At 41.3% G+C, this 27974-nt stretch overlaps 4 protein-coding genes across 4 annotated transcripts; all 4 read left to right on the top strand.

The window, feature by feature from the left end:
* The first annotated feature begins 145 nt into the window (after positions 1-145).
* pdia2 (protein disulfide isomerase family A, member 2) lies at positions 146-7001 on the top strand. Its single transcript, XM_073464304.1, has 11 exons — positions 146-480; positions 1134-1340; positions 2673-2806; positions 2895-3032; positions 3509-3625; positions 3712-3837; positions 3979-4173; positions 4252-4372; positions 6082-6260; positions 6367-6570; positions 6657-7001. The coding sequence occupies exons 1-11, from the start codon at positions 210-212 to the stop codon at positions 6708-6710; spliced, it is 1746 nt and encodes a 581-aa protein (XP_073320405.1). The 5' UTR covers positions 146-209; the 3' UTR covers positions 6711-7001.
* A 3814-nt stretch (positions 7002-10815) lies between these two features.
* On the top strand, positions 10816-12475 carry LOC141010272 (lipopolysaccharide-induced tumor necrosis factor-alpha factor homolog). The gene is made up of 4 exons (XM_073483181.1): positions 10816-10954; positions 11822-11929; positions 12054-12258; positions 12370-12475. The coding sequence occupies exons 1-4, from the start codon at positions 10816-10818 to the stop codon at positions 12473-12475; spliced, it is 558 nt and encodes a 185-aa protein (XP_073339282.1).
* A 2514-nt stretch (positions 12476-14989) lies between these two features.
* On the top strand, positions 14990-20777 carry LOC141004577 (protein disulfide-isomerase). Its single transcript, XM_073476157.1, has 11 exons — positions 14990-15288; positions 15399-15599; positions 16112-16236; positions 16337-16474; positions 16719-16826; positions 18279-18404; positions 18509-18706; positions 18808-18928; positions 19979-20160; positions 20276-20365; positions 20509-20777. Exons 1-11 carry the CDS (start codon positions 15108-15110, stop codon positions 20590-20592), a joined length of 1554 nt encoding a protein of 517 aa, XP_073332258.1. The 5' UTR covers positions 14990-15107; the 3' UTR covers positions 20593-20777.
* Positions 20778-22144: 1367 nt separating this feature from the next.
* On the top strand, positions 22145-27763 carry LOC141004932 (synaptogyrin-3-like). The gene is made up of 4 exons (XM_073476646.1): positions 22145-22249; positions 24374-24608; positions 25239-25384; positions 27536-27763. Exons 1-4 carry the CDS (start codon positions 22145-22147, stop codon positions 27761-27763), a joined length of 714 nt encoding a protein of 237 aa, XP_073332747.1.
* Positions 27764-27974: the final 211 nt, after the last annotated feature.

Raw genomic sequence — 27974 nt, 5'->3', positions numbered from 1 at the left:
TCTACAGGGCAACATCTGATTGGTTAAGACCGGGAAGAGTCCCCAGCAGGCGTGCAGCGTGATTGGATGAGCGGGAAGGCCAGTAACATTTCGACACACACTCTCCCATCTTAGATACATAAAAAGTGCAAACTTTCAGTGACACATGCATTGTGGGTTCCTACACCTGAGCGGAGGTACCAGAGCGGCTGGGACAGAAAACGCACAACATGAGGACGCGCACGCTTTTGTCCATAACTCTGCTGGGCCTGCTGCTGTGGGCCTCCTGCATCCGGGCCGACGACACAGAGACGGAAACACCAGAGGAGACGTTAGAAGAAGACATTTCAGTAAAGGCAGGAGAGGAGGAGGAGAAGGAGGAAGATGCACCAGAGAAAGAGAAAACAACAGAGATAGAAGAGGAGAAAGACGTGATGGTTCTCCACATCAACAACTTTGACAGGGCTCTCAGCGAAAATCAGTTCATGCTGGTCGAATTCTGTGAGTAGTCGTGAATTTTAAGACATTTGTGTTGTTTGTTCGTGCAGATTACATCAGTGACGACATATGTCGGGCTGAAATGGATCGTCATTTAACCGGTTGTCATATAAAATGTGTTCACTCCTGAAGAAGCAATGCAGATATGATGGAATTAACACAAAATCTAAAGAGTAAGATGAACATAAGGGTTAGTTTTTGACTTTGGGGTCACAAATACTGAAATGAAGCTGAAGAAGGCCGTTGGATGGAACCAAAAGCTCCAGGAAAAGGCTCCCTAAGTGGACCTTGAGTTCAGAATTTTTTATCACGGTCTAAATGTAAAATCGTTTCAGTATTTCAGCACTGCTTCCTGTTAAACAGCACTGAGGCGTTATCATTCAAACGTGCGCACACGTGGCCTTTTGCTGTCCAGATGTTCTCCTGGTGCAACTCTCCCACAGATGACCTCAGCACTGCGAGCAAAGGGGATGAAGATTGAGCCCAACTGCCACTGCTGCTATCAGCAACTTATTTCCATGTGTATCTTTGCATGTGCTGCTGATAGCAACACAAAACTGGACAGAGCAGAGGCCCGTGGAGAGGCCTGTGGACACGTCCACTCATTCACATGCCGTGTAAAGACATTCACTATCTGTGTGTGTGTTTGTGTGTAGATGCTCCCTGGTGTGGCCACTGTAAACAGCTGGAGCCAGTTTACGCAGAGGCTGCTGGGAAGCTGAAGACGGAGGAATCGGCGATGCGTTTGGCCAAAGTGGACGTCATAGAGGAGAAGGAGCTGGCTGATGAGTTTGACATAGAAAGCTTCCCGACTCTGAAACTGTTCATGAACGGAGACCGCAAGCAGCCTGTTGACTTCACTGGTAAACACACACACACACACACACACACACACACACATAATGTCACTACTGGCTACACTGGTCAAAGCTGCAATCCAGCTCTCAGGTTCACAATTACATGTGCCTACGTCATCTAGGTCTGAGAGTCTGAACCTAGAGTGTGTGTCTCTGTGTGTGTGTGTGTGTGTGTGTCTGTGTGTGTGTGTGTTTACCTTACCTGTTCCCTGCTGAACCTGTCCACCATCTTTTTATGCCTTAGGTTATTTGATTGTACCAACAGCATTTTTGTGTCTGTTATGTGTGCAAACCCTCGCTTTTCTTTTATCAGCTTTTAAGGAAACCACCCTCATGCCTGTAGCATCACCCAGAATACAATAAATAACAATTAACAAAGAAGTAGTCCAGAACCTAGCCTCGTGTGGCCCACAGGATGTCATTTTAACTTAAAGCGTGTTATTTAGTGAGCTTCAGACTCGCTTATATATGTATTTATGAACAATAGATAGAGCCAGGCCAGCTTTTTCCCCCGTTTCCAATCTGTACGTTAAGTTAAGATAAGCTAAGCTAAGCTAAGCTAACTGGATGTTGGCAGTAGCTACACATTTAACATCAAAAGACATTTCCCAAAACATTAAATTATTCCTTTAATAATCAAATGAACTGCTGGAGAGAGCCATGCTCCTCATGTTCAATCTGTATGCTACACTAAGCTAACCAGCTGCTGACACATAGCTTCATATTTAGCATACAGACATGAGAGTGGTATCAGTCTTCTCATATAGCTTAACTATCAATAAGAATTAAGAGAATTTCCCAAATTAGCTAACCATTACATACACATAGTTTTGAAGAGAGCCATACTACCTGTTTCCCCCAGCTTTGAGTCCTCTAAGCTAAGCTAAGGCGAAGCTAGGCTAACTATCTCCTGGCTGTAGCTTGATCATTAATTGCAGACATTAACAGTGGCATCAATTTTCTTATGTAACTCTAGTATTTTTTTCAAAATGTCCAACTTTTCCTTTCATGCAGTTTTACTCATGTACCTATAAGCTATTGCCATATCAGTAAACCCAAACACGACATTAACAGTCATTTCCATGCTTAGTGTGTACAATGTGCACAGTGTTGTGTGTGTTAGTGTGTGTGTTCACCCTAAATGTTCACAGTTGAATGTGTTAACTGTTCTTTCATACCTCAGTTTATTTGTCTGAATCACCATATTTTTGCATAGGCATATTTGATGATGACCTGGTTTTGAGCCACACTGTGACCTTTGTTTTCTGTTGATCTTACATGTCGACACATGAAACGACTCTGAACTGGCTTCATTTGTTTGCGTTTGTGTGTTTCCAGGTAAGAGGTCGGTCGAGGGAATGATCCAGTGGATGAAGCGTCGTACGGGCCCCGGGGCTCCGGTGCTCGACTCTGCAGACTCTGCAGCTCAGTTCATCGATTCTCATAAGATCGCTGTTGTCGGATTCTTTGATGTATGTCTATCCATCCTTACTCACATATCTTAAAATCACATATCTATATTTCTATTAAAACTTATATTTTGATTGATATTTAAATTAGGATCTGGAAAGTGAGGCGGCCAAGGCCTTCAAGGAAGTGTCCTACGATCTGACTGACTCTGAGTTTGCTGTGTCAGCGAGTCCTGAGGTTTTCCAGAAGTATGAAGTAAAAGCCAACACAGTGGTGCTCTTCAAAAAGGTACGAACACGTTATGATGCTAACTGAAAGGCTAAGAGTCCAGTGTTTTATAAAAAAAAGGCCAAGCCAAGACACAAGAAGTCATGATGATGTTAGCTTTGCTGCCATCTAGCGCCTTGAGATAGTGCATACAGGAAGCTTATGCTAAAGGACCAAATGTCCCCACAAGGATAGAAAAGGTAAGGATATTTTGCTGATGCTGACGTCTATAAACAGGTTTTCTAACTGCCTGTTTCAGTCTGGGTGTCTTGATCCTGCGTAGGATTGGTGGTGGACTTTAACGAGTCCCATTGTCTTATAATCCGTGCGTGGCTACATCCTATTTATTGGCTGTTATTTGCTAAAAAGTACAATATTTGCCTCCAAAATGTAGTGGAGTGGAAGTATAAAGTAGCAGAAAATGGACACAAGTGCCTCACAATTATACTTGAGTAAATGTACTTAGTTACATTCCGTAACTGTGTGTGTTTGTGTAGTTCGATGACGGCAGAGCAGACTTTGCATTGTCAGAAGATGGGACGCTGGACAAGAAACAGGTCACCACATTCATCAAGGAGAACAGCCTCGAGCTGATCATCCCATTCAACCAGGAGGTAACAAACAAACACACACACGATCAGAAAAATTAATATAAAATGTAAAGATACATTCAAATGACGCTGTATGTTTGTGTTTTCAGACCGCAGATATGATCTTCGCCTCCAGCATCCACCTGCACTGCCTGCTGTTCATCAACTCCTCTGTGGAGGGTCAGGCCGCCCTGGTGGAAGAATCCAGGACTGTTGCCAAGGAGTTCAAGGGCAAGGTAACAGTCTGGTGTGTGTGTGTGTGTGTGTGTGTGTGTGTGTGTGTGTGTGTGTGTGTGTCAGTGAGACAGAAACATAAACCTTCATTCAACCTTCATTGTCTTTTTTTTTTATGTCTTGTTTGTGTGTGTTTTCCGTAGATGCTGTTTGTCACGGTCGACGTGACAGAATCCATTTCTCATGTGCTGACTTACTTCGGCGTGTCTGCAAGCGACGCACCCACCACGCGCATCATCGACATGGACACGGGAAAGAAGTTCACCATCACTGCTGCGGATCTCACGACAGAGTCACTGACACAGCTGTGCCAGGAGGTTGTGGATGGCGCTGCCAAGGTAACACACACACTTGTGTTTCATATTCAGACATACAGCAGCGTTAAACCTATTAACTTGTCTTATTTTGTGGTGCAGCCCTATTATCGCACTGAGGAGATCCCAGAGGACTGGAACAAGGGACCAGTCAAAGTCCTGGTGGGGAAGAATTTCGAGTCTGTCGCTTTGGACCCGACCAAAAACGTCTTTGTGGAGTTCTGTAAGTCAGTTTGCCCACCATCAGCTCATCTTTTATCATCAAACTCAATCAAATGGTTAATTTTGAATTTCCCGTCTTCATTTTCGAACAATTTCACACCATAAAATGTTTTGCTTTTGTCCTGAATGATGTGTTGAATCATGTGAATGTTCACAAACTCATCAAATTAAACAATGACTGCGACTAAAATCTTTACGAGGAAATGTTTGAGGCTTTACAGCAGGTTTCTCTTGCCTGTACTTCAGTTTAGCTCCCAGCAGCTCCTCAAAGATCTCCATTTTCTCCACTTATCAGCATCCGCATTGTTTGAAAATGTGGAATATGCACAGGCATGCAAAAACCCACTGCATAGGACCCCTGCAAAGCATCGCTCAGTCGATTGTCTGGTTTGGTCCGACCCAGTTCTCTTGTCATGCACTGAGCACAGTGTTAGTTTGAGTTCATTCCTCTTGGCAAACAGACGCGGACGAAAACTAATCCGAGATACTTCAGGGATGAGGGTTATTATTTATTTTGTCCATCACTGTCTCAACAAAAAGTTTCTCTCTGCCTTCATCAGCAGCAAACCGCTCTCGCCATCTCTCCAGGGCCTGTTCTCAGACAGGCTTATATTATGTAAGCCTTCATCAACCTTGGCAGCCACTCAACACAGACACATGGCATCCAGTGACAGCGACATTGAGCTGCACATTAAAAAATCCACCAAGAATGGAACAACGGCTGTATCGTGCACAGCGTGAACTCATCGCAACATTTGTTAAAATCTTACAATGCAATTCTTTGCTGGAAGGGAATTTTTGGTTTTATTTGTCATTTATTTTGTTGGTAGTCAAACAGGAAACACTGATATTGCCAGTTTCCAACTTACAAATATTGTTACTACCAACATTTACATCATAATTATGACTAGGAAGCTTTGTCTGAAAGCTCTGGTGTTTCCAACCTGTCACTAAAAACACAAAAGCGTTTCAAAATAAACATAAATGCCCCATCAGCCAAAGGCCATCAATCAATCACCATGATGTTACTGTACAAAGCAGCGGTGATCCCAAAGGTCCGGTATGCATCAGAAACCTGGACGACATACCGACGACGTCTGAACACAATTGAAAAGTTCCATCAACACTTCCTTCGAAACATCTTAAATACCAGCTGTCCAAGAACCAACGTCAGCGCAATGAATGATGTGATAACAACAAGCACCGAAGCTTACATCATCAAAAACAAACCGAGACGGATGAACGACGAATGTCTGTCAAAACAAATCAAAATGTAAAAGAGGCAACGATGGAAGAGTTTCAAAGACGTCAAAGCCAACATGAAGAAAGGCAACACTGACATCAGCAACTGAGAAATCTGAAGAGGAACAGAAACTTTTTGAAGCCAACAGATGCGCAGAATCACAAAAACAACCAAAGCTCAATCTCCCATCTGGACCTACAGTACGTGTCCCAAATGCTGAAGAGTTTTCAAAGCCAAGATTGGACTCTTGAGCCTAGCGCAAATCAAACAAAGACATCATCCTTAACCACGAGGAACAGCCACAAAGATGGTGTTATATCAACCATGTACAGGATTGTGTTACCTTCAACACAATCAACTTTAACAATCACACAACCATCGATCTGTAGTAGAAGAAGAACAAAGTTCAAAGGCAGTAAGACAGTTTGAATCTGTGATCTAACAGTGTTGTTTGATTGTGTGTGTAGATGCTCCATGGTGTGGACACTGTAAGGAACTGGCCCCCATCTGGGAGCAGTTGGGTGAAAAGTACGCCGACAATGATGACATCATCATCGCTAAGATGGACTCCACGGCCAACGAGGTGGAGTCTGTTGCTGTTGAGGGATTCCCGACACTTAAATACTTCCCAGCTGGTGGCAAAGAGGTACCTACACTCACATGTGTTGCCCTTACATATTCATTATTCAACACATCCCGTCCGCCATCACATTTTCTATTTTCTCTCCGTCTCTTCCTTTGCTGTCCTGCAGGTGGTCGACTACAGCTGGAAGAGGGATCTGGAGACCTTCTCTAAGTTCCTGGATGCTGGAGGAGTGCTGCCTAAGGAGGAAATGGAGAAGGATGATGAGGATGACGAGGATGACGAGGATGATGAGGATGACGAGGATGACGAGGATGATGAGGATGATGAGGATGATGAGGATGATGAGGACGGCGAGGAAGATGATAGCGAGGTTTGTGTTTTTTATGCTGCTATGTATATATTTCTCATAAATATAAATCTACTCCACTCGCCCATTTCAATTGTTCTGTCTTTCAGGAGACTGACGAGCCTGCAGAGGTACCGACCAACAGATCTAAAGATGAGCTGTGATGTCACTTTGGTTTCTGGCCAATCAGGATCAACTTAGCATCTTCCGATTTTTATTAATAAAATTAATTTAGGTTACAAACATTGAGATGTTGTGTACTCATGACTGTTTATATTTGATAACTGATTTGATTCAAATGTGATTTTCTAACATCATGGTCCCTGCGGACAAATTTAACTTATTTTCATGTAATTTTTCTAAATGTCTCATGGATTTACATGTGCTATCTTAGACTCTTACTGACTTTTCCAGTGTGATGAAAAACAAATAAAACAAATAATTTCATCATGCAAGACGTGTATGTGATGAATTAAATCAGCCAACATGCTTATGATACATTTGCCATGAAAAGTGACATAATCAGAACTTCATAGATCAGATTAAAGATTAAAATATGCAGAGAAGGAAGCATTTTTTGTTAATGGTGAAGAGAATTAAATGGCAGTGAAGCTGAGAGAAAGAAAGAAAGAAAGAAAGAAAGAAAGAAAGAAAGAAAGAAAGAAAGAAAGAAAAAAGGAAATCAAAGAAAAACAGAAAGAAAGAGGGAAAGAAAGAGAAAACAGAAAAAAGAGAAAGAAAGAAAGAAAGAAATAATATAACAAAATGAAAGAAAGAAAGAGAAAACAGAAAAAAGAGAAAGAAAGAAAGAAATAATATAACAAAAAGAAAGAAAGAAAGAAAGAAAGCGAAAACAGAAAAAAGGAGAAAGAAAGAAAGAAAGAAAGAAAGAAAAAAGGAAATCAAAGAAAAACAGAAAGAAAGAAAGAAGGAAGGAAAGAAAGAGAAAACAGAAAAAAGAGAAAGAAAGAAAGAAGGAAATAATATAAAAAAAGAAAGAAAAACAGAAAACATAACCACAACGCCCATCTTTGGACTCAGCTGTCATTTTGATCTCAACTACACACCTGTAAAGTTTAATGGCCGCATTACACACAGTTGCGACGCTATCACACTGCCAAAAATCAGACAGACAGGTGCCTCCAGGAACAAATTTTGTCATGATGACACACACACACACACTCACAAGGTGAAAACATTACCTGCCGACACTGTCACAGCTGATAACCTTTTACGACCACGAGCACTACAAAATGTGTTATCTGTAGTTGTAGTTGACACTAAATTCAAACCTAGGTTGCCTAGCCATTAGCATTATATGCTATGCTAGGTATTATCTACAGAGCATAGTGAAACCAAGTGCGCACCGCTGTAGAGAAGGGCTGTAAATCGTTCAAACTTGGCAACAGTCCTGTGACATTCCAGTTTTTTGCTGTGTCATTTCACCCCGTCTAGCGGCGGAGGATGAAGATGAGGATGAGTGGTGGTTTCCAAAGGATCCCCAGCAAAAAGTGGACTAACGTATTTTATTCTGATCATGGGTTTCATGCACTTCCTGAAATAAAACATCTAAAAGCAAAATTCTTATGAGATCGGGCACCATAAACAAAAGAGTGTCCATGGTTTTAATTCTGTTACGGCATAGTTAACCACTAACTACTTTTACATTTACATACTTGATTATTTTTTTTATTTCTTGGTATATAAAAGATTACGTGTATGCTCAGCAAATACTACAGCTATTATGTTACATAGTCTTGGTAATAAATACTGCTGAACTATAAACAAGTGCCAACAGAGAATGAGTCGGCAGTTTGGAAACAGTTGACTGTAAAACCTGAATGCGGTGAGTTTGAACAAGGGAAACAGGTAAAGAGGGTTTGGTCAGTCTGTGGGAAACAAAATGTTTCCAATTCCAGAGAAGAACAGGTTCAACGGGCTGTGATGTCACAACCGTCACCAACATGGTACGCGTTTCCTCCTGCCAGCCGAGTTTCCTCTTTCGTCTCAGGTAAGACCGCTGCTCTGATACATCTCGCACAACACAGTGTTTAATTAGTGAAGGAGGACACGTACTGCTCTTTGTGTTTGGAGTTTATTCATGGCGGAGGCAGGTCTGTGCCTGTTTTGATCCGATACTAGGGCTCGGATGTATCTTGTTTACATAAGAGAAGAGTCCCATGTGAGCTAGGATTACTTGGATGCATTCAGCAGGTGTGTTTAATGGCTGACACAGTTGGTTTTAGGTGACATGCTGACATGAAAATGCATGTTGTGGAGTAGAAGTGAAGTGGGATCACATTATTTAGGATCACCTGTGTCGATACTATAATGACACTGTGTTATTTTGATCTCGTAGACGGTATTACCTATCTAATAACGTAGATACAGTACTTCACGTCAACTCAATACGAACAAAAACTGCCATCAAGAGTGGGAGTTAAAATAGAAAATGTCTTTTCTGTGTGTGTAATTTGACACTGTCACTTTAAACCTCAGCTGCTCCGCTGAAAAATCAGACTGGTGATCTCAGACGTAGCTCTCTATTGTCTGATCTGTAGTAGAGGCGGGACGAGGTGATACCAGTAACTCCCACAACACGATCAGAGCAGTGCAAACATGACACAGTTTGAAGAACAGAGAGACTTACTGGTTCACCTAAGTTCAGCGCGCGCATACATAAAGAAGCAGTGTTGCCAGTTAGCGATTGTAGTGATAACGCAGACTATACAGATCCTTTAATTCAGCAAAAGCACTTGTACTACACAGCATCCTGCATTCAAAAACATGTAAAACTATGTAAATATAGTAAAAGTACTCATTATGCAGTCAGTGGTTTCTGTCAGTGTTTGACTGGATTATTATTCTGCTGCATTAATGTGTACGGTGCATTTTCTGTTGGAGATGTTTAAAGTTGAGCTTATTTGAACTACTTTATATAATATATAACTAATGTACTTTGCATACTTGCATCATATTAGTTAAGATCATGATAGGTTTGTAGTGTTGCTTTCAGTCACATGATTACTAAATTCAGGGAAATGTTCAAAGACAGCCCCATGTTGCAATGCCCATAAAGAAACATTCAATTCTTCAGGCTATCAGAAAAATTCATAATCGCCACATTTGGAGATACATACAGTTCACAGGACAGGAAGGATATGAAAAACGTAACTAGTGACTAAATCCATCAGATAAATGTACTGATGTCCAATCCATGAATATAGTGATGTCATACATAATCACTAACATATAATATTGATTTATTTATTATGGTGTGTCTCTCCTCTTATTTTGTACTGCTTTGAGATATCTATGATTGTTTCTACTGTGAAGTATTTCCTATTGTATTGCATCGTATTGAATTGTATTGTTTAAAAAACAATATTTCCTCTGAGATGTAGTGAAGTACAAAGTTGCATAATATGGAGCTACTCAAGTAAAGTACAAGCGTAGTACTTAGTTACAATCCACCACTGAAGAACGGTATATTACACTCATAAATGGGAAAATGCCCTGTTGTAGAATAAGAACAAGAAAGCAGTTGGAGGATACCTACAGCAACACCAATAGAAAATTTAAAACGTGGGTCTTGATCTACATCATGTGATGACAAACACGTTACTGATTATTTTTCTGGAAATAATGCAGTAAAATGGCTACGGACACCTGATATTGCAATGTTAGGAAATCATTTAAAAGACACCGAAAGCCGTTCTGTAACTCTGCTAACAAAAACACCCTGTCAGATCAGGAAAACTACACTGCATTTCCAGCTTCTCTCACTGACTCAAATAAAGCTAAACTAAGATAAGCTAGCTAGCTCGTAAGGTCCGGAAAATGAAGACTGGTGACGATTAAAAAGTGTGTTTTATTGTAATCAGTAGGAGAAGTGAAGACATGTCGAACATATCCTTTGTTTGAACTACTTAGTGGAGGTCAGTCACCAACAACGGACTCAGATTCTCACACGCGTACTGTAACTGTAACAGATTTCAATACTCTGAATGAACACAAGTAACTGACTGTAAATGTGACCCACTGTAGGCCTGGAGTACGTCCAAACGTGGTCACGTATCGGGGGGGTGATGTGAATGGGATCTCTGTCCGACTGCTTATTGACTGCTCAATGGTGCTATGACCGGTTTTGATCCGCTGTTCAAACACAGCTGATGTTGTCCAGAATGTGTTTGTGTGTTATCATTACATATAAATTATCTGCTGTTTCCTCTTTATCACTAGCATCCTGTTTGACTGGATGATCTCCTGATGGACCCTCCTTCTTATGAGGAGGCTAATCTCCACCGCCCTGCTGTGGGCACACAAGCATTTGACATCCTTCCTCCCCCCTCCTACGACGCCTCCCTCCCCTCACCCTCAACACCTCCTCCCACCTACGGAGAAGCAGGTAAAAATAAATTCTCACCTGTTCCTCCTTTCCCCTTTTCTTTTACAGCTCATCAGGTAGTACTGACAACGCATTCACACTAAGAGCCTGTTAAAACCCAGTGTTAAAATCTGTCCTGGGTGGTCCGATCACAAGTGAACAGCTTAAAGTTTGTCGGTTCACACCTGTCGTTACAATGTGTCCCGACCTGCTCAGAGTGTAAATAAAGCACATCTTTCTGTTTGCAAAGACTTAATGCCTTGTTGTTTTTAGCCGGTGGACCTGAACCAGTAGCCAACACGGTGGTTTTTCTTTTGGGAAATCAGCTGAGTTCAAATACGGTGTTATCCTATACCACTTTTACACTGAAATTAGCGTGTATATGCAGGTTTTTCAATGTGGCTGCTAAGGAGTGACACATTCTGTCTGATGAGTTGCACATGGGCAGTACCGATCAGGCAGCTGAGTGTGTGTGCAGACAGCCCAACAGACTGATTCATTATTCATGGGTAAAACATTTTCTGACAAAAATCTAAATACATACACATCAATGGCAAAAATGCTGGTTATTTAGCTATATTGGCATCTACAATAAACAATTACAGTGAAAATCTGAGGTGACTAAAGGTTGTTTCCTTAAATTTCCAGGGACAAAGCCTCGTCCGCTCAATTGGCTGGCTTACATCATCATTTTACGAAAGCACCTTTTACCTCGTAAACACCAAAAATCAAGCAGGTGTTTTCAGATTTTCACTCTCTGGAAACTGTTCTGGTAAAACTTCATGTTCGGGGGAAAGAAAAAGTCATTATAGTCTCGACTGAGGGCTGAAACGTAGAGAAAAGATATGTTTACAAATTCAACCTGCTTAATTATTTATTTTTTTCTAGTTACAGTCCAGCCAGATCCTTTTCCTGTCCTGACTCCACCCAGGGTGCCAACAGCTGTGACGTACCCTCCACAAAACAATGGATTCATAGTCCATTCAGTTACACAAAGTATGAATGCTACATCTTTAAGTCTGCTCTTAATATCATACATACAATCCAACTCGCCAGTGGAGAATAATCTTAATATGCCTCTCATTTCATTCTTGATATCCTCCTCTATCCTGACTTTCAGTTGGTGTAACACCGTCTGTCAATGTCATGCAAACTCAGCCGGTAGTAGTGACCCAGCCGCCGCCTGTTCCCATCTTACCAATGTATCTGAAAGACGTCCCTGGTTTGGTCCTCTGCCCACACTGCAACCACGTTGTCACCTCTCAAGTCACATACCTGCCTGGGAAGGCGGCCTGGTGCTTGTGTTTTCTTCTCACAATGATGGGGTGAGACACAGACACACACATACACGCATGAGTATTTAACATCAAAAAGATAAACCAGCTTTAACAAAAGCTTCATCTCTGTCTCTACGTGTGTGTGTCTGTGTGTTTCAGGTTGATCTGTGGTTTCTGTCTGATTCCATTCGCGGTACGTGGCCTACAAGATGCACATCACTCCTGCCCAAACTGTGGAAACCATCTGCACATTTACACAAGATGACAGTGTCAGGATTAATATGACTCCAGTTCTCCTCAGTCCAACTCTCATGACACTCATAACATGTGATATCTTTGTCACAATACGGATAAATGAGCTGTGTGTCATTGGCCAAGAATGTCAAACAGCCAGTCGAGTCACCAAGTTGAAATGTTGTTGAAACGTTTCTGCAAATCCACTAATATGTTCACTTTTGTAGGGGTCATTTCTAGAAAACATCTCATATTATGTTCACATTTGTAAGCGTGAAACCACCGGATATCCTTGAGGAGACCTTGGAACAATTCCTGGCTGTGTTTGTTGCAACAAAAAAAACAGCATTTTAAGCCAAAACATGATCTTTTCCTAACCCTGAAGTGGGTTTTATGTCTAAAACTAACCAAATCATAACAACAGTTTAAAGTTTCAACATATCCATGGTTTGCAAAAATGTACATTGCCAAGTAAAGTGATGATAAGTGTGATCTAAGTCAGTCTGACCATACAGATGGACATAGAAGTGGTTTATGCTGCAGGAGTAGTTTGACAAGTTTCTATGGAAGTTTTCATACAAATTTTCTAATATAACAACTTTCTACAGTTCAAACTCACCTGCTTTTCACTCTGAAGGACAAATTTCAAATATTTTCCCATCGACAGCTACGAGAGCTGCATACGTGACACCAAAAAACATATTTTTAAACTTTGAACATTTTATAAAATTCTTTAAAAGCAGACGAGAATTTCTCTTCATGTAGGACAACTAAACAAAAGACAAGACAAGATTTTTGCACTTTTAACCTTTTTTAAAAATGTATTACAGGGGTTTTAATTAAAATGAATCAGGAAGAGAACGCTAGATCCTTCCTTACATGTGCATACAGCACCATATAGGATGTGTTACAATATTAGCTCAGACAGAAGACTAAACAGAGACTGAACAGTGGACGTTTGTGATGAACAAGACGATGTCCAGGACATAGGTCATAGTTTGTTTTTTCATTCATGTTTACTGTATTTTCAGCGTTTAAATACTAAAAGAACACAATCCTCGTTATAAGTCTTTTTGTAATAGTGATACAGCCAACATTCATGTTTACTTTAATGATGAACAGGCTTGAATGCCAGACATTACTGTCTTTGTGAAAGCAAACAAAGCCCGCTGGAAAACACATATCGGCTTGACACGCTGTAATTTGCATTATTCTTAATATTGGAGGTAAATCCACATAAGTGTCTTTAATCATTTTGATGCATTAGACCTTTTTCTCAGGACTGTGTGGTTGTGTACAGACTCGCCTGTTTCATCTGCGACACCTTTATCATACTTTAAAGTACATGTAGGTTAGGTGACCTGTAAAAAATGTTTACACAAGTCGGATTTACCTACAAACTGGTATATAATCTGAATTATCACCAGTTGAAAAACACAAAATTGTGTATTGCGATCTGTGATTCTGACTATTTAAACGTGTTAACTTTGCCTCAAATGTATCTTGTAAAAAAAATACTGATGTCTTTATATACTATGAATTGCTGTGATGCATATTTTGGTATATTACTTACAATGAAATGAAGCAGATTATATTCCATATTTTTAATACATTTTCCTTTGCATTACATTTACAAGGTAAAATAGCCATCACAACTAAACGTTATAGCGAAAAAAGACAGTTACTAAGAAGTTCTTCTTAACATATTTGTATCTTGTTTCACATCTTTAACTCATTTTCTATGATTTTTTTGGACTATTCCACCGCAGACCTGGAGTCTTGTTGTCATCGTGAAGTTGCCACGCCCTCAGTGGGAACGCATTTGTTGACAGGTGAAAGCAGATACCAAGTGTATACAGTGTATAGCTCCTTTTGATTTAGCTGAACTGATTGGGCTCGTGTAAATATCAATGTATGGTATCGATTTTCTCATTTACCCCTCCTCAAGAAAGCAAAAATATGTTTATGTATTTCTCAAAATGCTGAATTAGTTACATACTGTGATATAGACCTGCTGTGAATACCATGTAGATAACAGGGTGGAGGTTGTTGTTGAAGGATATGTGCCGTGCCTATGGACTTCAATACAATGACTGACTAATGAACTTGCTTTACCTGTCGTTGTGACACTCAGTATCTCTGCCAAGTTGAGCTCAACTTACTTTGTTTTAATCAAAATGTTGTCATGTTATTATTTATCATTCTATCATGTTGATAGGGAAATAAAAATGGTCTTTGCCAAAGCTGTGACGTACTTTTCATTTAATTCTGTGCAAAGGGGGGGATTTGCATACGAACACGCATATGTTGAGTGTTTGGTCAGTGTGTGTGTGTGTGTGTGTGTGTGTGCTTTTGTGCTCACATTTTGACCTTGCTGAGGCTAACTGTGTTAGGCAAAGGGCATTAAGATATTAGAGATTTACTTGATATGACCAGCAGCCAATAGCAGATTTCCAGCACCGCTCAATAGAAAGTTAATCAGCTACAGACTGGTGGGCCTAGTCGGCAGATAACAAAAGCATTCACAACTTCCAGCTCAGCACTGATACACACACGCACACACACACACATATATAAATCAGCCCTTCCTGTCACCACTCCCTCCATACCTCGCCGTCAAGCTTGTTCCAGTGTCCTGTTTGTCAGCGTGTGGGTGAGCCGTCATGAGGAGACTGTTGCTGCTGGGGGTGACGGCCTTGTGTCTCTGCGCGTTTGTCGCCGCTGACAAACAACCCGACCGACAGGCAGATAAATCCTCCCCCGAGAAGGATGGAGTTTTGCAGCTGAAGAAGGGAAATTTCAACAGAGCACTGAGAAAACATAAGCAGCTGCTGGTGCACTTCTGTAAGTTACGCACACAAAGACTTGATCTTGACCTACATGTATAGGCTAAGCATTAAAAATAACACCGCAAGAGTCTCACTTACTGTGCATGTCTGTTTGTGTGTGTGCAGTTGCTCCTCTGACTGGAGAAGGCCATCGAGTCTCAAAAGCGTTCGAAGGTGCTGCTGCAGAGCTTCAGGGGTCAGAGGTCAAACTGGCTGTGATTGATCAGAATAAGGAGAAGGAGCTGGCAAAAGAGCTTAGTGCGACAGGCCTCCCCGCAATCAGGCTGTACCTTTCTGGAGACAAACACAACCCTGTAGACTGTCCTAGTAAGTGAAAATGACAGATAGAAAATCCTTTATACGTACATTAATATCAAGAAAAGTTAATGGAGGCGTAATTTATCACTTTAATAGTAGCTTGGTGCAAGACAGCTCAAACTTTATGGAGCTAAAATGACTCGAATGGATATCATTATGAATTAAAGAAGCAACTTGTAAGATATGGCCAGAATTTTAGTTTAAAACGATAGAAATATTTGTTAACGTTACTAACAGAGGGTGAGGAAACAATAATATTGGCATTATGTCAATGACGTCTATGTGTTGTGTTGCTAACCAGCTAGCCCACAGCCCCTCCTGTCTCGTGATACCACTTTGTGTCTGATAGCTCCATAGTTTCAGCTATATGCCAGCTTTAACGTTATAAATGAACAAAGTAAACTCTCAATGTGTCAATAAATTAAATTATCTTCCTTATACTTTCCTTACTAAAGAGGAAAAACACAACCATACACCTTCTGAAGTCTACTTTCTCTCTTTTTTTCCTGGATTTGATTAAGTTCCTCAGAGCTCGGCCTCCATCTTGACTTGGCTGAAGAGGAGGGAGGGATCTGCTACTGACCTCATCGCTGATCTTAGCCAATCAGAGGCCTCAGAGGAACTGACAGTGGTTGGATTCTTTAAGGTGAGCGCCGAATGTTCGACTTTCCAGCTTTTCACCGGTGATGTGACTGTAATCAAGTGTCCGAATAACTATTTGTGTGCTTTTTTTAATGTGCGTGTAGGATCTGAATCACGACTACGTCCAGGTGTTCTATGCTGCGGCGATCGACCTTCCTGATGTTAACTTTGTTGTGACACAGGATGAAGAAGTTATCAGCAAACATGGTCTCACGCATGATGTTGTGCTGATGCTCAAAAAGGTACTTTGAACACAGCATACACCAGAAACAAACACACACCTCTGACAGGTGGCTGTGCTGAATGTGTCTGTGTTTTCTCAGCACTTAATGATTTATATGATTGACACAGGATTTAAGGCATCACACCGCGCAGGATGAATGCATTAATATGCAGCAGTTTAAGGCAAAAAGGTTCAATGCATTCTTACCTGTGTGTGTGTGTGTGATTGTGTGTTTATCTGTCTGTTTTGTGTGTCTGCTGCAGTCGGAGCTCATCCAGGCTTATAAAATGATGCCTCAGACATCCAAAGAGGAGCTGATCATTTTTATCACAGTCTACCAGATGGACCCAGTCACTGAGTACACTGGCGAGGTAGAGATGCATTTTGACTCACTGCTGAACTCCCATATTTTGAAATGTTTTATGAATTTCTTTTGTATTCAAACTCTCCGTGAGGTGGGTTACTACTAAATAATTTCTACAGTCTTTGTTAGCTCGTGTTTTGGCTTCGGTTGCCATCTTTATAGGGTGAAAATCTGAATGTGAAATACAGGGGCAGCATATCACCAGAGTAACTGCTAACTGCTGCTAATTGTATTCTGTTTATAGATCCATGACTGTACCTACTATCAGCCTGTTAGCTCAGTTAGCTGCTTAGCTAACCGGACTAGCGGGGGAGTGTCTGTGTTTACAGCGCTAGCACAGGAGCTTTTGAGAAACACAGGAGAAACAGGTTTTCAGGCCTAGGGCTATCTGGTTAGCATGCTAACTTCATTAGATATCTCTGCAACACAACACATGGACGTCTTTGACATAACATCAACTTAATTTTAGATATTTTTTTCAAAATATTGAAAAAAAATGTTTTTTAAAAATTACATATTGCATCTTTAAAATCTACATACATAAAGCAAACTACCCGCATGCAGTCAAATAAATAAGATATTTTTGGATTTAAAATTGAAAACTTGCACATGGAGTTAATCTTCACCTTGATCAAGAGAAGAACTTGGATGTGTCTGTAGAGGGCATACCTCCGTCAAGGCTCAACGGTCCCCTTTAATGAAGCAGGAAGTCGGAGCATCTCCTCGTAAAGGGGCACTTTGTAGTTTTGGAGAAGAAATTCAAACTCAGAATTTGAATCTTTACAATATGAGGTAGTGTTTATCTTTTCCATAACTGAATAAACAAGCTGTTCTCAGAGGAAAATAAGGTCCCCAGAACACTGTTTGAAGCTAGAAAGGTGGCAGGGTCCGCCACATATAAACAAAGTAAAACAGTATGAAATTGTGTTGTCCTTTAAGGTCAGTTTGTTTATTCAGTCATGAAAACAAAGAGAGTTTGTTTATTTAGTTTGTTTATGCATTAAAAAAATCTGTCAATGAAGATCTTTCTCTTCTGATTAAAATGTATTCCCCAAAACTACATACTGCACCTTTAAAGACTCATTTATGCTCCCTTTACATACAGAAATAGACACGTCCATTTCAAACGATGTAACCGCCACTGCCCACATACTTCCGTGCGTCCTTCACGTTGGCATTGATGTTAAGCAATACACCCACTAGAGGGTGCCGCTTCTTAAAACTTCAACTCGCACAAAATTTCTGTCATTTTTAAAACTTCTTCCTCTTGTCCTGTGGTCGTACTGCTACCCTGCCCCCCACGACTGCCGGAGGCGCTGCTCCTTTCGTATCCGTAAATAAAAAGTAGATATTTTGTTGCGTTTTCTTCTTTCATTTCACTGTAAAATCCAAGTAGCTGTTTCACCACCTACTGTTGTTAAAGGAGATGTACTCATGTTATTCTCTGTCTCTCTTGCAGACTGCCACTCGGATACTAACAGCACCTGTGTCGAACCATGCCCTCCTCTTTGTCAACAAAAGCTCTTCTGACTTTAAAGACATCCACATGGCCTATAACAGCGCTGCATCAGCATTCAGACTGAAGGTAGAAACCAAACACACACACACACACTGGCTTCGTAACACGTTAAATCCATCTTCTTGTAAGACGTCGGAGCACCTGACCTCTGTGTGTGTGTGTGCATTCAGATCCTGTTTGTGCTTGTGGACGTGGACGAGCCTCGTAATGGCAGAATAATGGAGTACTTCCGGGTTCGGGATTTCGAGGCTCCTCTCATCCGACTGGTCAATCTGACAGACCACGTGACCTACCAGCTGCCTGCTGAAACTCTGGATGTACAGACCATAAAAACATTCTGCCAGTCCTACTTAGAGGGCAAAGCCAAGGTAACATTCACTCTCATCTCATGTGTGATACATAACAAAAAGAGGAGAGAGAGTTTGTCCTGATGTAAGTAACGTGCTTGTGTGCATGTTAATGTTAACAGCCTAAGATGCAGAGCGAGCCGATACCTGAAGGATGGGACAAGCAGCCGGTGAAGGAGCTGGTGGGAATGACTCTGGAGCAAGTCGCCTTCAACCCCAACAAGACTGTTTTTGTCCTTTTCTGTATGTAAATGCTTTCTTTTTAAAAAAAACAAAAAGATTACCCAGTAGGCTCGGACTCAAACTTGCAGACGTCTAGGCACATGGATTAATACTGGGCTGTTTAAAGCTGCTGTAATCAATATTTAATACTAACACTAGATAAAATGACTAGGTGTTGCTCATAGTGACAAACACACAGATAAGTATTACCTGACTCCTGAGTTCTCCTCAGCCCTTTAGAGCGTTTTAGCGTCTTTCAGCTCATTGTTTTCATTTTCTAACTGCCAGCTTTACTTTTTCTGTTTGCTCTCATTAACAAACATCTCCTCACACCTACACGACTGAATAGGTCGATTGCCAGTAAGTCCTGAAACGACATAAATTATAACACCGTTCCCAAAAACAACGTGACCGCTGTAGCGTACCAGCGGCAGACGTAGGGGACCAGTTCATCCCACAACCATCCACCCCGACTTCCTCCTTATAGAGAGCTGAAGTTCCAGTGGACCTCATGAGACCTTATTTCAGAAAACAGCAGTCAATGAAGAGAGACAAATACGTGTTTGATCCTGTTTCAGTTGTGCCATGAATCCCTGTTGCAGCCATTAATGTTGCTTTTTGTCGTAAATAAAGTAAAATATCATCTAGTTTTGTGTTAAACCGTCAGTGAAGTACATGGTCTTGCTCATTGTGCCAATATGGCCACCGTCTTGGCAAAGACAAGACACAATAAATCTGTCACAATAAATCTGTCCATATCGACAACTGCAAGCTAACATACAAGACCAGCTCTACAAGGTTTAAGTTACGAGTTTTGATGACGATGTCACTAACACAACTGTCGGCTGTGATGTCTTTATAATTACATATTTTCAGTCTAGTTTTGTGACAAACTGTGACTTTCTTGCGTTGGAAAATGATCTTTTAAATTCACAAACATCATCTGTGTGATTCGTGACACAATTCAGATGGGATCAAATAATTATTTGTCTCTCTCCGTTCACTACCGTACGTATACTTTCCGAAATAAGGTGCATACACTTAAAAATCTACTTTAAATGTGTTTTTCAGATCTTCCCTACAGTCACGAGTCCCGCGCTCTGTTTCCGCTGTGGGAGGAGTTAGCCGAGGCCTTGAAGGAGCGAGAGGACGTGGTTGTCGCTCGCATCGATGCCTCGGCCAATGACATCAACTTGTCGATGCAGGGCGCCTACCCATCGCTCTGCCTGTTCCCTGCTCTACATGCTGAGAGGGTGTGGCGCATCTTCAGTTATCCTTGAATTCTAGGATTTTTTGTGGTGTTTTCTTTAATATTTTCTGTTTCTTCATGTCATTTTAGTAACATTAAGTATGTGATATCTGTGTCAGGTGGTGGTTTACCCTGGTAAGAGGAAGGTGGAGGACCTGATTAAGTTTTTAGACAAAGAGATGAAGAAAGCCAAAAAAGAGAGAGTTAAGGTAAATTATCTCCTTCATTACTCTGCCCAACATGACTGGTTTTATGTTGTTTTTCTGTGTGTGTGTGTGTGTGTGTGTGTGTGTCTGAGAGCTGCTTTTTTTTCCCCTCTGTTATAAAAATAAACTTTCTTTTGTGTCTCCAGGAGGATGAAGACAGGAGGAAGTACATCGAGGCCATGAAAGCTGAAGAGGCAAAAAAAGCCAATGAAAGCAAAGACGAGCTTTAATCCAAAAAGAGAGTACAGTGTGTGTGTGTGTGTGTGTGTGTGTGTGTGTGTGTGTGTGTGTGTGTGTGTGTCATACCTTTCAGTCAGTAAAACACTCTCTAAACACGGATCTGGTTTTATCTCCTCCACCCAGCTGTCATGAAGTGTCTGTCCAATCAAATCCAATAAAGTCTTTAGATAAAAACTGTGATGGTGACAAGACTTTTTATTTATTTAATGTCTTTAGTCTTTGTCATGTCGATCATGAGAACTCAGTGTAGAAGCAGACTTGCTTCATGTTGACTTGGACTGAGCCAAAAGGATCCTTGACATACAACTGTGCAGTGTAATAAATAATATATTGCTCGACTGATACATCAGCATGGTTAAGATTATCAGCCAGTTTTTTTAATGCAGATATATACTCGCTAACATGGCTGCTGATAAGTGACAAAAAACTGAAGTAATGAATCTTCTGTTGAGCTGAAACATGATATGTTTTATGTCCTCTGCTCCTCTTCTGTCCGTAAACTATTAAAAACACATTAATGAAACACACTGCTGCTCCAGCTGACAGGTTCCTTCAACTAAATTTACAAACTCTCTTTGTTTTCATGACTGAATAAACAAACTGACATTAAAGGACAACACAATTTCATTCTTATTTACTTTGTTTACATTTGGCGGACCCTGCCACTTTTCTAGCTTCAAACAGTGTTCTGGGGACCTTGTTTTCCTCAGAGAACAGCTTTTTTATTCACTTATGGAAACAATAAATATTGCAGAGTTTGTATTATTGCCTCATTAATATTGTAAATTTTAAAATTCTGAGATTAAATTTCCTCTCCAAAACTTCATAGTGCCCCTTTAAATGTGATTGAGTGATTAGGATGTATCAGTAGTGTGTGGATCCACTGATGATTATAACATATCATAACAGAATAGCTTGGTAAATCTTTTTTTTCTTACAAAATTCCTTCAAGAAAAAAAAAAAAATAATAATTATATATGATATAAAGTAAGGTAAAATAAAATAAATAAATAAAGTAAAAAAAGAATTAAATAAATAAAATAATAAAATAGAAAAAAAAGAAAGAAAGAAAGTAAAACAATATAGAATGAAATAAATAATGTAAAATTAAATAAAACAAAAATAAATAAAATAATAAAATAAAATAAAATGAAATAGAATAGAATAATAAAATAGAATAAAATAAAATAAATAATTATAAATGACATAAAGTAAGGTAAAATAAAAAATAAATAAATAAAATAAATAAATAAAAATAAATAAATAAATAAAGTTAAATTAAATTAAATTATAAAATAATAATAACATAAAATAATAAAATAGAATAGAATACAAAAATAAAATAAAATAAAATAAAATAGCCGGAGCCTCCCAGCACCACGCCGCTCCTGCCACTGAGATGTGCGGTGCAGCCTGTGATCAGCTCCAGTGACGCGCTGTGACTTCACACGGAGGCTGGAGGAGGACGCCGCCGCTCCGCAGCTCCCTCACCGTCTCCTCTCCTTCTCTCAGCGGGCAGTCAGGCAGCAGAAAGCCGGCGGGATGGAGCCAGCGGGCGCGTACGGCGCCGGGAAGGCCGGGAGCTTCACCTTCGATCCGGTCGCCTTCTTCACGCATCCCCGGACCATCCTCAGGCTGATGTCGTGGGTAAGCCTCCTCTGCAATGTGTGGGCTCTCATCAATGGACGGGCCTACCTGCACCCCCCCTCTCCCCTCTGTCTCTCTCATTCACATTGTCTGCCTCGCTTTGTGCTGATGTGTCTCAGGCAGATCAGGCTGAGTATAAATCAGCCTTTACATACAGAGTTAAATCTCTGCTGGGCTGTAATTTAATCTGGGTGTAATAAGCAGGAGTCATATCAGGGATGCAGCTTGTGGCTGGAGCAGCAGCAGCAGCAGCAGCACCAGCCTCATTACCATATGTTTATCTGGAGCCTCTTTGTGTCTAATTTGAGCTCATGTGGACGCTTTAGGATTTAAATGCCCGCTAACCAGACTGTAACACCTCTCTACGTCTGTCTGCTGTGATGCTGTGCAGCTATGAGTCACCGTGAAGCATTTAATGTGCACTGAAGGAACAATGTGCTTCTACAGGAGACACAGCAAGTTCACAGAAGCACACAGACCCTCTCTCTCTCTCTGTGTTTATGTGTTTATACTTTATATTTCTGCTCCACCAATCACTGAAGACAGTTTATAGTTCAACTTTACATTTTTGTTTAGATTTTTAATCTTGTGACGACGCTGTGCTTACGGTCTGGTTAGGTTTCGGCATAAAAAACACTTGGTTAGGGTGAGGAAAAGACTTTTGACTTACCTGGTTTGGGCGGTAATTGTCCCGATGTCTCACCAAAACATCCGGTGTTGTTCCACTGTAACCCTGTTTTTTTTTGGGTTTGTTCGCGTTCTCCAGTCTGTCTGGGATTCGAGACATAAGTCAGCTACAATTTGTCTTTGATTAGTTTTCTTTAATTTTCTTTTAATCGACAAAAAACTGCCTTTTAACGGGCAGAAACCTCGAGCAAAACCAGACTCTCTCAGGGTTCACACTCTGCTCGTCCTAAAACAATGGCAGCCGATGGCAAAGGCACCAATTTTCAATCTGACATGGACATGAAATGCAACTTAAATGTTATATACATGTAAGTATATGCATAAAATAATTGTTAAAGCGCTATAAATTATAATGAAATAATTAACTTATTCAACCGTAAAATCCAAAACAATGCTGAAGAATCATTCCTACTGAAATATAGAAACACACAGTTCAGCTTCATAAGAAACCCGATCAGTAACGTACACTGAAGCAGTAAAAATAATCCAAAGAAAATGTTTTCCACTTACATGAAAATCGCTTGTTTTTTTTCCAACCAACAATCAAAAACCCAAAATAGTACATTTTTATCATATAAGGAGAAGAAAGAGGAGCTAAAACCAACAATCGTTTCCAATGTCAATTAATCTGTTGACTATTTTCTCAATTAATTCACTTATTTATAGCAAAAATAGAGAAAAAAAAGTCCATGGCAATTTCCAAACAGACCAAATTGCAAATATATTCAATTAACAATAATACAAAACATAGAAAAGCAGACTGATGAAACGGAGGATCATCGCCATTTTCATTTTCTCTCCATCAATTCATCGACTAATTGTTCACATCTAATGGAAAGCAGCCTCAAGGCGGCTCCAAGAGCCGTTTACTTATTAAATCAATTAACATTTTATCAAATTATAACTGGGCTAACTTTAGTTTTTATCCCCTTTTGGATGAATCTAATCCTGGCAGATGGAATTTGTTTTGTTTTGCACGTTTTATTATCTGAACAGAAAATGAGTCCTCAGAAACAAAATGGTGACTTGAGCTCATGCACACACCACTGCAGAGAGCTTTCTGTGTCTTCTACCTCATACAGAAGAGCGTTTCTAATACCAGCTGACAGTGATGTCTTTGGATTATCCACAGTCACCAGAAAATTGCTTCTGGAAAGCCACACTGCTCCTCAGATTTTCTCAGTGGTGGATATTAAAGAATCCCTTCAAATAAAACTGTCTGTGGTGAAAGTGGGAAGAGTTTTTCAACTTTGCATGAACTAACAGCTTTAAAACTACTGTTTACCCACACAGGAGAAGTATGTCTTGAAGCAGTCTACGTACTGACGTGTCTTTGTGTGGCATGTGTGAGGAATGAAAGGCATTCGTACGCCCGTGTGAGTTCATTCTCTCCTACCTGTTAGATAATAAACCGGCCCACGTGTCTGTTCCCTGCAGGTTTTCTCCATGGTGGTGTTCAGCTGCATCGTCAACGAGGGCTACATCAACATCGGCAGCGAGCGTTTGCTCTGCGTCTTCAACAAGAACGCCGATGCCTGTAACTACGGCGTCACCGTGGGCGTGGCCTGCTTCCTCGGCAGCATCTTTTTCCTCATCATGGACGTTTACTTTCCCTCCATCAGCAGCGTCAAGGACAGGAGACGTGCTGTCCTGCTGGACCTCATCTTCTCCGGTACGAAGTCAGCAAACACCGTCGACGGCTGTTGAACAAATATGATAAAATACAGTACAAGTCCAAGCACATTAAAAGAAAATGGAAAAACCTTTAGGTATATAAAATCATAACCAGATTAGTTGTTTACTTAGCCTAAAAAAATCAGCATCCCTGCAGCACGCTATCGTGAGCATGTTAGCATACCCATGTTAGCGTTAAGGTGTAAGCCTACAGCCTCAAAGGGGAGCTAGCATGGAAACATCAGTGGTTAACAACACTTACAATTGTTACAGTGGTTTCTGTTCCTATATGGGGGCCATTTTCCTCACGCTCAGGGTGGGAAGATAAAACGTTAAAACGATGGATATTGAAAATTCGGAGGGACATTGCGCCATATTTTAAGGTAAAAACAACATATATGCTAGCCGGTTAGCTAACATTAGCATTCAACCACTTCCTAGTGTTACACGAGCGATAAGAAAAACACATTTATTTCCGCCTGGAACATTAGCTAGGAATGGTTGAATGCTAACGTTAGCTAATGGGCTGTTAAATATGTTGTTTTCCCTTGGACCATGACCCAGGTAACTCACGATTCAAAAGATGATCCACATGACCTTTTCTGACTCCTCTATGTCCCGCCTCCAGGTCTTGCCAGCTTCCTGTGGTTCGTTGGATTCTGTTTTCTGGCCAATCAGTGGCAGGCTACGTCTCCAGACGAGCTGCCGTTGGCCCAGGGCTCCGACGCCGCCCGTGCCACCATCGCTTTCTGCTTCTTCTCCATCCTTACCTGGGTCTGTATCTTTATACCTGTGTGTAAACCTGTCATCTGTCTGTGTGCATTCATCTGTGTGTGATCATCATCATCATCATCGTGTTTGTGTGTTTGTTTGTGTGTATGTGTGTATTCCAGGGTTATCAGTGTCTGCTGGAAATGAACAGATTTAAAAGCATTGCCTTCACGGAGGACAAGCAGAGGCTCCTGCCCAAGAGCCCTCCTACTCTCGCTTTAGTCTAACACACACACACACACACACACACATCTGAAGCTGACTAGACCTTTTCCTTTTTTCAAACCCAGAGAGATCCTAAAGTTTACTCAAGGTAACGGTGCGTTTCATTAGGTTGCTGCCACTACTTTCGGGATAGGGAGGTCAGGGAACAAGACTAAAGATACAAGACTAAGATAAAATATTTGTGCCTGAGTCACGTTAGACTTTTATCAGTGAAGCCACTCACCAGAAACTCCGGTTCTCTCTTTTCTTTTCCCCTCTCCTCTCTGTAATCCTGTTGTAAAGTACTTGTAGCACATAAACACCCGGCAGTGGAAGTCACCTCCGCGGGTAGCTGCAGTCAGGTTAATAAACAGGAGTGAAGATAAATCCACTCTTTAATCCCAAAAGTTAAAAGTAATCTCTGAAGTCTCCTCCCATCGGTAAACGGATCCGGATCAGAGCTGAATCCGAAAACTTTTAATTAATCAATACTTTAACGAGTTTGCTAGTTAAAGGTTAGACCTTGATCCACTGACCAGCAGGATAAATCTCAGTGGGGAAAGTGAGAGAGCAGTGCTTGTATGTGATTAATTACAACCACTGAGGTGCCCTTGAGTACGGCCCTTAACCCCAAATTGAGCTGCTGAGTGGCCAACAGGTCCGACTGCGGCTCCGCTGGACAGTTTCCAGGTGTGAAAGTGTGTAACTGTGGGGGTGTGAAAAAGCTGCTCTCAGTTTTTAACGAAGGCCAGAAAACACTGCCAGTCAGACAGAGACCGACTGATTTATTATCCACAGATAACTCAATGGAGCCTGTTAAAACAATCTTACCACCGAACCTGTAGCAGCCATTCATCTCGCTGTCAGAGGATGTGGGGAGGTTAAGCTGTAATTGTGTCAAGGCTGCACAGTGTGTTACAAAAGGTCCCTTCTAGTCTGTCGAGTCATTTTTTCCCCAATAGCCCTGTGCTAAATTATGCCAATATTCATCTGCAGAGAAGTTATAGCATGTGACAGAGAGTGAAATGAATCTTTTGACTTTGGCTTCTCCTACAGAGCTGATTTTACAGGCTAAAGTGTGATTACTGATGTCTGACGGTGCTCCGTCTTTGACGTTGTATCCATATTTCCCTCATTAGATTCATGTTCTGAGCAAAGTCAGCATGCTGATGTTAGCATTTTGCTGAACGCACTGCTACATCAAGAAGATCTAAGAAGATAGGGCGATGCAGCACTCACATACTCCTCAGATAGTCCCATTTCCTGAGCACAGCTTGGCCAGATGTACGTGGACACAGCAGAAGACGTCTCTTAATAATTTCAACTATTAACCATAACAGTTAAAGGGATAGTTGGGGTCTTTTGATGTGGGGTTGTATGAGGTATTTATCCCTAGTCAGTGTACAGCATTAGCTGCAGTAGATGACCGTCAGCTCTCCCCCTGTGTGGAGAAGCAGCACCGACAGGGAAGCAGAGCATTGTACTGCTAAACAGCACCGACAGCAAGATGTATTTTAGCCACCTAAAAGAAGGCACACCTAAGAAATGTGCTTCTCCACACCGGATCAGAGCTGACGTCTATCTACTGCAGGTGATGCACTGACTAGGGATACCTCATACAACCCCACATCAAAAGACCCGAACTATGACTTTAAGGCAGTGATACCCGGTCTTGTGGTTGGTTCGATGTCCCTGCAGCGTTACTGCTTTCATCAACAACACAGCTGTACCGCCATTTTCCCTCGAATGTGACGCATCTCAATGTACAGATACAGATGCTCCCATTCACACACGGCCCCATGCAGCAAATGTTCCTGAACATTTCAGGGATAGACCGCATGTGTGAAAGGGGTTTCTGCCTGTCATGTTTCTAATGCAAATCAGTGTGTAACTAACACCCTCTGCTCATGCCCGTGTGTGTTTGTGTGTGTGTGTGTTTGTTACTAACAGGCTGTTCTGACGCTGAGCGCATTGCGGCGCTTCTTAACCGGCAGCAACACAAACTTGTTCACGTGGCAACACCTGGAACCGGCCCCCTGCAACGCTCGAGCCACGCCGTACCCCATCGCCAACGGAGCCACCATAGTAACCACCAACCCCTATCAAGCCCCGCCCTTCACTGAAACCCTGGACCCCCAGAAACTCACACAGCAGAGACCCATGGCTCCGGCCTTCTAGAGACAGACGGACAGAAAGACAGAAAGAAAGAGGTGTGATACGACGCGGGCACGGACAAACTTCCTGCCTCGCTGATTAGCGGCTTGCCATCCTCTCCTGGGATTGGTGGGATTTTGGGTCATGTGATGTGTGATCTATTTTTCGACTGCTGGCTCAGCTTAGTTAGTTTGTAACTCTCTGTGTCAAGAATCTTCTGCTCACGCACACACAC

The sequence above is a fragment of the Pagrus major genome, chromosome 1 (genome assembly GCF_040436345.1).
Source record: "Pagrus major chromosome 1, Pma_NU_1.0".
NCBI lineage: Eukaryota > Metazoa > Chordata > Actinopteri > Spariformes > Sparidae > Pagrus > Pagrus major.
The sequence above is the reverse complement of the archived record's forward strand: the minus strand, read 5'-3'. Positions and strand labels throughout refer to the sequence as shown.

What these genes read in the sequence shown, in the direction of transcription:
- LOC141004932 (XM_073476646.1), top strand. Translation starts at nt 22,145, where the DNA reads ATGGAGCCAGCGGGCGCGTACGGCGCCGGGAAGGCCGGGAGCTTCACC. An exon ending in TCCTCAGGCTGATGTCGTGG is followed by an intron (nt 22,250 to 24,373) that starts GTAAGCCTCCTC and finishes TGTTCCCTGCAG; the next exon opens with GTTTTCTCCATGGTGGTGTT. An exon ending in GCTGGACCTCATCTTCTCCG is followed by an intron (nt 24,609 to 25,238) that starts GTACGAAGTCAG and finishes TCCCGCCTCCAG; the next exon opens with GTCTTGCCAGCTTCCTGTGG.
- LOC141010272 (XM_073483181.1), top strand. Translation starts at nt 10,816, where the DNA reads ATGGACCCTCCTTCTTATGAGGAGGCTAATCTCCACCGCCCTGCTGTG. An exon ending in TCCCACCTACGGAGAAGCAG is followed by an intron (nt 10,955 to 11,821) that starts GTAAAAATAAAT and finishes ATTTTTTTCTAG; the next exon opens with TTACAGTCCAGCCAGATCCT. An exon ending in AGTCCATTCAGTTACACAAA is followed by an intron (nt 11,930 to 12,053) that starts GTATGAATGCTA and finishes CCTGACTTTCAG; the next exon opens with TTGGTGTAACACCGTCTGTC.
- pdia2 (XM_073464304.1), top strand. Translation starts at nt 210, where the DNA reads ATGAGGACGCGCACGCTTTTGTCCATAACTCTGCTGGGCCTGCTGCTG. An exon ending in TCATCCCATTCAACCAGGAG is followed by an intron (nt 3,626 to 3,711) that starts GTAACAAACAAA and finishes TTGTGTTTTCAG; the next exon opens with ACCGCAGATATGATCTTCGC. An exon ending in CCAAGGAGTTCAAGGGCAAG is followed by an intron (nt 3,838 to 3,978) that starts GTAACAGTCTGG and finishes TGTTTTCCGTAG; the next exon opens with ATGCTGTTTGTCACGGTCGA.
- LOC141004577 (XM_073476157.1), top strand. Translation starts at nt 15,108, where the DNA reads ATGAGGAGACTGTTGCTGCTGGGGGTGACGGCCTTGTGTCTCTGCGCG. An exon ending in GACTGTTTTTGTCCTTTTCT is followed by an intron (nt 18,929 to 19,978) that starts GTATGTAAATGC and finishes TGTGTTTTTCAG; the next exon opens with ATCTTCCCTACAGTCACGAG. An exon ending in CCAAAAAAGAGAGAGTTAAG is followed by an intron (nt 20,366 to 20,508) that starts GTAAATTATCTC and finishes TTGTGTCTCCAG; the next exon opens with GAGGATGAAGACAGGAGGAA.